This window comes from Elephantulus edwardii, unplaced genomic scaffold, assembly GCF_000299155.1.
Source record: "Elephantulus edwardii isolate Elephantulus edwardi_28Jun2011 unplaced genomic scaffold, EleEdw1.0 scaffold00028, whole genome shotgun sequence".
Classification (NCBI taxonomy): domain Eukaryota; kingdom Metazoa; phylum Chordata; class Mammalia; order Macroscelidea; family Macroscelididae; genus Elephantulus; species Elephantulus edwardii.
Window position 1 is genome coordinate 18,293,242 of NW_006399778.1, and position 7,474 is coordinate 18,300,715.

General features: G+C 57.8%; 1 protein-coding gene across 2 annotated transcripts; it reads left to right on the forward strand.

The window, feature by feature from the left end:
- The first annotated feature begins 681 nt into the window (after window positions 1–681).
- Window positions 682–6,162, forward strand: ZBTB17 (zinc finger and BTB domain containing 17). Of its 2 annotated transcripts, none has more exons than XM_006883620.1 (14): window positions 682–886; window positions 1,478–1,666; window positions 2,241–2,387; window positions 2,599–2,724; window positions 3,200–3,432; window positions 3,517–3,659; window positions 3,761–4,061; window positions 4,243–4,330; window positions 4,417–4,533; window positions 4,619–4,739; window positions 4,977–5,107; window positions 5,292–5,501; window positions 5,609–5,698; window positions 5,780–6,162. In XM_006883620.1, exons 1-14 carry the CDS (start codon window positions 682–684, stop codon window positions 6,061–6,063), a joined length of 2,385 nt encoding a protein of 794 aa, XP_006883682.1. In that variant the 3' UTR covers window positions 6,064–6,162. The 2 variants fall into 2 exon arrangements, with proteins under 2 accessions (XP_006883682.1, XP_006883681.1); XM_006883619.1 differs by having other exon boundaries at window positions 5,292–5,510; window positions 5,597–5,698; window positions 5,780–6,063.
- Window positions 6,163–7,474: the final 1,312 nt, after the last annotated feature.

The following is a 7,474-nucleotide window of genomic DNA, read 5'->3' on the forward strand; positions in this document are numbered from 1 at the left end:
AAGGGAGGATAAATGGAGAATTGATGCCTTTGAGCTGTGGTGCTGGAGAAGAGTGTTGAATATACCATAGATAGCTAAGAGAATAATCAGTTTCATCCTAGAGAGGGTAAAACCTGGCTGCTCTTTGGAGGCAAGGATTCTGAAGCTCCGTCTGACATACTCTGGGCATGTTGCAAGGAGTAACCAGTCCTTGGAGTGGGACATCATTCTTGGGAAGGTGGAGAGACAGCTCAAGAGAGTAACACCTTGGATGAGATGGGTTGACTGGTTCAGTGACTGGAATAATGGGAGTAGGTATGTCAGAGGCGATGAGGTTGGCTCAGGATAGAGCAGAGTTCAGAGCTGTTGTACAGAGGGTCGCTATGATTTGTAGACAACTGAAAGCACTTCACAATATCCATTTCTTTAAAAATGTTCAACTGACGGTGTTTTCTCTTTGGTTGGCTGGTTTGTATTTTGACTTTTCAGTGTCATTACCTGGCAAGAAACACACAGGGGTCTGTTTTATGTTGGCTCCTCATAACTTCGGGAATCTTCCTGGAGTGAAACAGGAGATGCTGGTGGGTCTGTGTTTGTGCTGCCTGGCTTTCTGTCCTCGTCTTCTGTTTTCCTTCCCCTAGGAAGTTGAGAGCAGCAGGCATTGCCCTGCTGTACTCATCTTGACTCCTTTCCTCCCCAGCCATGGATTTCCCCCAGCACAGCCAGCACGTCCTGGAGCAGCTGAACCAGCAGCGGCAGCTGGGGCTCTTGTGCGACTGCACTTTCGTGGTGGACGGGGTTGACTTTAAGGCCCATAAAGCGGTGCTGGCTGCCTGCAGCGAGTATTTAAAGATGCTCTTCGTGGACCAGAAGGATGTGGTGCACCTGGACATCAGTAACGCGGCAGGTACCCCGGGTGGGCCCAGGGCCTTCTTGCCAAGGCAGGAGGCTGTGACTGGGTCCTGGGACCATGCAAGGCCCTCCTGATACAGACCTCAGGCCAAGAGCTTGGGGTACAAATTGCCACCCCCTCTTCCCCTCAGGAGTAGGTAGGGGCAGTGTTGGGATGACCAGGGTGGGCACGGGCATGTGTGGTGCTGGTGTCACTATCAGGATGGTCTTGGCAATAAGGAAGGGACTAGTTCTGGATTCAGGTGCCCAAACCACAGTGGCATGGTGTGCCATGAAGAGATCAGGGCCCTTTTAGTAATGCCGAAACTGTGGTCTGAAATGGTCAAGGAACTTGCCTAGAGAGAAGATAGTTTGTGGACAAACCTTGACGAGAAGCCAAGGCTCCTACTTGGGTAGAAGGTCCTTGGTGGTGGCGTGCAGTGGCTGGGTGCAGCAGGGATGAGGATAGCACTCACACCCTCTGTCCTCTGGGGGTCTCCCTCCCTTCAGAGGCTGCCAGGGGGCTGAGAGCCCCCGGCACAGTTGGCTAGCAGGATTTTGGTGCCACCCTGAGGCAGCTCTGTGACACTGGTTGTGCTGTTGGCAGGCCTGGGCCAGGTGCTGGAGTTCATGTACACGGCCAAGCTGAGCCTGAGTCCTGAGAACGTGGACGATGTGCTGGCTGTGGCCAGCTTCCTCCAGATGCAGGACATCATCACGGCCTGCCATGCCCTCAAGTCACTCACAGAGCCAGCTGTCAGCCCTGGGGCAAGCATGGAGGCTGTGGTCGCAGAAGGTAAGATCATTGGCAAGCCGTTCCTGAGCAGCTGGCCAGCCTGCCACTCTGGGTCACCTGTCCAGGCCTTTCTTGCCCTGTAGCCCTGAGCCTGTTGAGAGGTGCAGGTGAGGACTGGCCCCAGTAAGCTTCCACCTTTGCCCCTCCTTTCTGCACCACTGCCTGCACCGAAGTGTTCTCTGCTCCCCGCACCCTTCCCTTCACTCCCTGAGGTCTCAGAAGGTCCTTTGACCCTGGATGGGGGTCACGTTCCTTGGCGGTAGCTTTCAGAGAAGCTTGTGCTTTTCCTCCTGAGTCCCGGCCTCTGGCCGGGATTGTCCTATCATCCCTGAGGCCCACCTTCCCAATAAAACTTGGAGCCTCCCCAACCAGCTGTGGCTGGTTGTACTCACTGTTACAGTCATGGTGCCCAGCTGAAGACCAGACATGGAGCGGGTGTCCTGCAAACAACCTGTTAAATGAGCAAACCAACCAGCCACTACTTGGATGTCTCCCCAGGGAGGGTCCAGGAGAGTTAGCGCTTCCTGACGGGCACTTGATGGGAAATGGCAGGTCTGCCCTGTTCCATCTCCAGGAGAGGACAAACGAGCCAAAGAGGAGAAGGCTGCCGCCACCGCCACCGTGCTGAGCGAGCTGGAGCCCGTGGGAAGCAGCCCACTGGCAGGCCCAGGCAGGGAGCCCAAGGAGGAGCGAGGCGGCCAGGCAGAGAGTGCGGCCAGCAGTGAGTTGGCGGGTGGCTCTGCACCCCAGCAGCTGGTGCCCAGCTAGTGAGGGGCTTCCTCAGAAGGCCCAGGGAGGTGGGGCACACCAGCTCAGGGTAACTAGAAAACCCCACAATTGCAGCCCGAGGCAGAGACACAACCAGCCTGAATTGTGTGCAACCCTGCAAGTTCCAGCCTCACCTCTCTGCCCCCCTCTCCCTCCCACCCCAGGGGTAGAGCAAACAGAGAAGGCTGATGCTCCCCGGGAGCCACCACCGCCAGAGCTCAAGCTCGACCCCACCAGTGGCATGGCTGCTGCCGAGGCCGAGGCTGCCTTGTCGGAGAGTTCAGAGCAAGGTACCCCTAGGCTTGCCAGGCCCCCCCATGCCACCCGGACCTCCATTCCCCACTTGACTCTTCCTTCTCACCTTCCTCCACTGATACCACCCTGAGCCAGTCTCCACGTCAGCTTGATGGCAGATCAGAATCGTTGTTACTCATTCTGTCTTCTGAAACCAATCCTTGATTGTACAGCCCGGCCTAGTCCTTGTTAGCACTGTAGTGTTGTGAGGTATGGCTTCTGGCTCTGAGCAGGGGGTGCCTGGCTGGCCCACCCAACCCTGCAAGGACCTACTGGCTGCCCAGCATGTTCACCCTGTGGCCCCAGGTAGCAGGTGCCTGGCCACCTGAAGATTACCTGGCATGTACTGGGGACATTTGTTACCGGGCTGGGGCACTGGCAGCTCAGGTCCTGGCACGTTGGCCTGGGGTCAGGTCCCTCTGAAGGCCCTTCTCGCCCCCAGCTTCTCAGGACCTGTCCTCTTCCTTATAGAGATGGAGGTGGAGCCGGCAAGGAAAGGCGATGACGAAGGAGGGGCAGCTGGAGCCGGGCCTGCGGCTGTCAAGGAGGAAGGGCCCCAGCTGGAGAACGGCGAGGACAACGAGGAGTTGGCAGGCACGGACTCGGGCCAGGAGCTTGGGGTGGAGGCTCGGAGCCTGCACTTGGGCACCTACGGTGACCGCACGGAATCCAAGGCCTACGGCTCCGTCATTCACAAGTGCGAGGTACAAGCACCCTGGCCACCAGCCCCCCTGCACCTGCCGCCTAGCGGCAGCCCCCTCATACCCCTTCCCTGCTGCACCATGCAGGACTGTGGGAAGGAGTTTACGCACACCGGCAACTTCAAGAGGCACATCCGCATCCACACGGGTGAGAAGCCCTTCTCGTGCCAGGAGTGCAACAAGGCCTTCTCTGACCCCGCTGCATGTAAGGCGCACGAGAAGACGCACAGGTACTGGGGCCCATCCCTCACATCCCTGTGTCCTTGGCCCCATGTCCCCATCTCTGTGGGACACGGTGACTCCCTCTTCCTGCCACCCTCTCCCTGTGCAGCCCGCTGAAGCCCTACGGCTGTGAGGAGTGCGGCAAGAGCTACCGGCTCATCAGCCTGCTGAACCTGCACAAGAAGCGGCACTCAGGCGAGGCGCGCTACCGCTGCGAGGACTGCAGCAAGCTCTTCACCACCTCGGGCAACCTCAAGCGGCACCAGCTGGTGCACAGTGGCGAGAAGCCCTACCAGTGCGACTACTGCGGCCGCTCCTTCTCCGACCCCACCTCCAAGATGCGCCACCTGGAGACGCACGACACCAACAAGGAGCACAAATGCCCCCACTGCGACAAGAAGTTCAACCAGGTCCGTGGGCCGCTCCCCCGGGGCGTGCGAACTGGGGCTCGCTGTGGGGCGGGGGCGGGCCTGGACGGTCCCACACAGACCTGTGGGTCAGGAGCTCTGCTGAGGAAGCTGGCCAGGCAGGCTGGGTCTCCCTCGGCACTGGTGGGGGGGATGACCAAGCTGACCGCCTGCCTGGGCACAGGTGGGGAATCTGAAGGCTCACCTGAAGATCCACATTGCTGATGGGCCCCTCAAGTGCAGAGAGTGTGGCAAGCAGTTCACCACCTCAGGTAGGGCCGGGCTGCCCGGCTGCCTGCTCCCCTCCATCCTCAGCCTTCAGTGCTTGCCATGCCAGGCTTCCCTTGGTGTCATGCAGGGAACCTTAAGCGGCACCTTCGGATCCACAGTGGAGAGAAGCCCTATGTGTGTATCCACTGCCAGCGGCAGTTCGCGGACCCTGGTGCGCTGCAGCGGCACGTGCGGATCCACACGGGTGGGTGAGCGATCCTGTAGGTGGCCGGGGGCTGGGGACTCAGAGGGGAAGCAGACGCTGACACTGTCTTCTGCCCCGTTGCCAGGTGAGAAGCCTTGCCAGTGTGTAATGTGTGGCAAGGCCTTCACGCAGGCCAGCTCCCTCATCGCCCACGTGCGCCAGCACACTGGCGAGAAGCCCTACGTCTGCGAGCGCTGTGGCAAGAGGTCTGGTCCCTGCCCTTGCCCCTGCCCCCTGCCCCCCCAGCCTGTGGCTCTAAGGCCTTGCCCCTTAGGGAGTCAGAAACAAACTGAGGGTGAGTGGAGAACTAATCACTTGTTACCCAAGCTCAGGGCTTAACTCTGGGGGATCTTCCAACCTAAGACAAGGCCAGAGGCCCCAGCTCCCTTTTTCCCAGGCGCCTTTGACAGTGAATGCAAACTCCTCCCTCTGCAACCTTACAGGTTTGTCCAGTCCAGCCAGCTGGCCAATCACATTCGCCACCATGACAACATCCGCCCCCACAAGTGCAGTGTGTGCAGCAAGGCCTTTGTCAATGTGGGGGACCTGTCCAAGCACATCATCATCCACACGGGTGAGCAGGGTCCCCACCCAGGAGCAGGGAGGCGGGAGGCTTGGGCTGCTCTGTTGGGTGCCCCCAGGCACTTTATGTTGGGAAAGACCAGGCTGCTGGGAAGTGGAGGTCCAGTGAGGTCCCTGACCCGTACTCCCAGCATCACTGTCCCACAGATGAGATTTAACCTTGCCTTCTTGCCCAGGAGAGAAGCCTTACCTTTGTGACAAATGTGGTCGGGGCTTCAATCGGGTGGACAATCTGCGTTCCCATGTGAAGACTGTGCACCAGGGCAAGGCAGGCATCAAAATCCTGGAGCCAGAGGAGGGTGGAGAGGTCAACGTGGTCACGGTTGATGACATGGTCACACTGGCTACAGAGGCACTGGCAGCAACAGCTGTCACTCAGCTCACAGGTGCGGGCTGCGGGCAGCAGAGGGTGGTCAGAGGCCACTTGTCTCTCGGGTGGCAAGATAGGTGGGTTGGTGCCTCAGGCCTTAGGCCCTGCCAGTTCTTCCCACAGTGGTACCAGTGGGGGCTGCAGTGACAGCCGACGAGACAGAAGCACTTAAAGCCGAGATCACCAAAGCTGTGAAGCAAGTCCAGGAAGCAGGTGAGAGGGGCTGCTGGGGAGTGAAAGCTGGTGGACCTAACAGGGCCTGTTCATGCTGACCGCAGCCTCCACCTCCCACAGACCCCAACACCCAGATTCTCTACGCTTGTGACTCCTGTGGAGAGAAGTTTCTGGATGCCAACAGCCTGGCCCAGCACGTGCGGATCCACACAGCTCAGGCCCTGGTCATGTTCCAGGCAGACACAGACTTCTACCAGCAGTATGGGCCAGGTGGCACGTGGCCAGCGGGGCAGGTGCTGCAGGCTGGGGAGCTGCTCTTCCGCCCTCGGGATGGGGCCGAGGGCCCACCTGCCCTGGCAGAGACCCCGCCCACAGTCCCTGAATGTCCACCGCCTGCCGAATGAACAGGCACCCCTCCTCCTCCTGTTTATTTAAAGATGGAGGGCACCCTGGAACTGAGTAGGGTGGCCCTGCGCCGTAGAGAATAAATTTGATTATTTTCTAATGCTGCCTAGAGCATGTGGGGGAGGGAGCTGGGAGCTGGCTGCAGAGATGGCTGATGGCACAGAAGAGCAGCCCCACCCAGACACAAGCCAAGAGACCCAAGGTGGCTGCAGAGCTGGAGTGTGGGCGGCATGTTAGGGGCCCAGGACCAGGGCTCCATGTGCCTCCCACCCCACACAAGCTTCTCTTTGGAGTGTTCCCACTTGTTAATTTTAGGGCTTGATTTCCCCTTGCTCTCCAAGGCCCTGAGGATTGGAAAACAGGAAGGGGCCTAAAGGACCTTGCTAGGACTCAAGACAATCCAGCACGCCCCCAGCTTTACCTTCTTAGCCAAGCCCAGCCCCAAAACTCTGCTCAGGGTCTTTTCATCTAGAGCAGCTAGGCGGGCAGAGGAAGTGCCCTGGGCTTGCTGTACTGGGAGTCAGAGTCCAAGGATGGAGGCTGGAAGTGCCATCTTTGGGAATGTTTACTCTGAATCAGTGCAGTCTCCAACCAGGCAGGGGCCCAGGGGCCAGCAAGCCACGACCTGCCCGCAAGGAGCAGTGGAGCAGCTTCATTTGGAGCTCAGTTTTGTTCTGTCAACAAAGTGGCCCCTGTTTGCACCTCTTTTCTGTAGTTTTCCCATAGCAGTTGTTTTAACACTTCAGAGACAACCCAAGTTCTTGCACCGGGAGTACAGATTTGTAGGGACCCTGTTTGATACTGAGATCAAGCTCTTCATGTCCCCAGGTTCCTTGCCCTTGCACCTCTGCTTATAGAGGCCTTTCCTACCTGCTCCTGACTCCTGTACAAGATTACCTTGCCCACTGCTCTGAGGGAAAGGAAAGGGGCAAGGACCAACCAAAGCTTGGTAGATGTGCTGAGGCTGCATCGGAGAGGGTGGTTCTATACTGCATCCAATTTGAAGTGCCTTCAATATTACCTGGGAACCAATAGGATCTTGAGATTTCGCAAATCATTTTCACCATACTGAGAACTGGTTAAAGCTCAGCATCTGTGATAAAAATGTCTTTGTGCAGGATCAGATGATTCTCGGGGAGGCCTGGCAGGAAAGGAAGCAGGTCCATGTACAGATGTGGAGGTAGGAGGGGTGAGCTGGCTGTCCCCACAAGCCAAGGACCTTTGGTCCTCCCACCCGAGTGACAATCACATTCACACTTAATGTGTTTTGTATTTTTTAATAAAGTTTGTAATCCAATGGACACACAAAACAAAACTGCGCTGAGAAAAACAGTTTCATAAATTAATAAGTGTTAGGAAGTTGGGGGCGGTCCAGGTAGAGATCAGCCAGTCTCTCTTTACAGGTGCTGT

Coding starts and splice junctions, on each gene's coding strand:
- ZBTB17 (XM_006883619.1), top strand. CDS start 682: ATGGATTTCCCCCAGCACAGCCAGCACGTCCTGGAGCAGCTGAACCAG. Junction 2,388..2,598: donor GGCAGAGAGTGCGGCCAGCA/GTGAGTTGGCGG, acceptor CTCCCACCCCAG/GGGTAGAGCAAACAGAGAAG. Junction 4,740..4,976: donor TGCGAGCGCTGTGGCAAGAG/GTCTGGTCCCTG, acceptor GCAACCTTACAG/GTTTGTCCAGTCCAGCCAGC.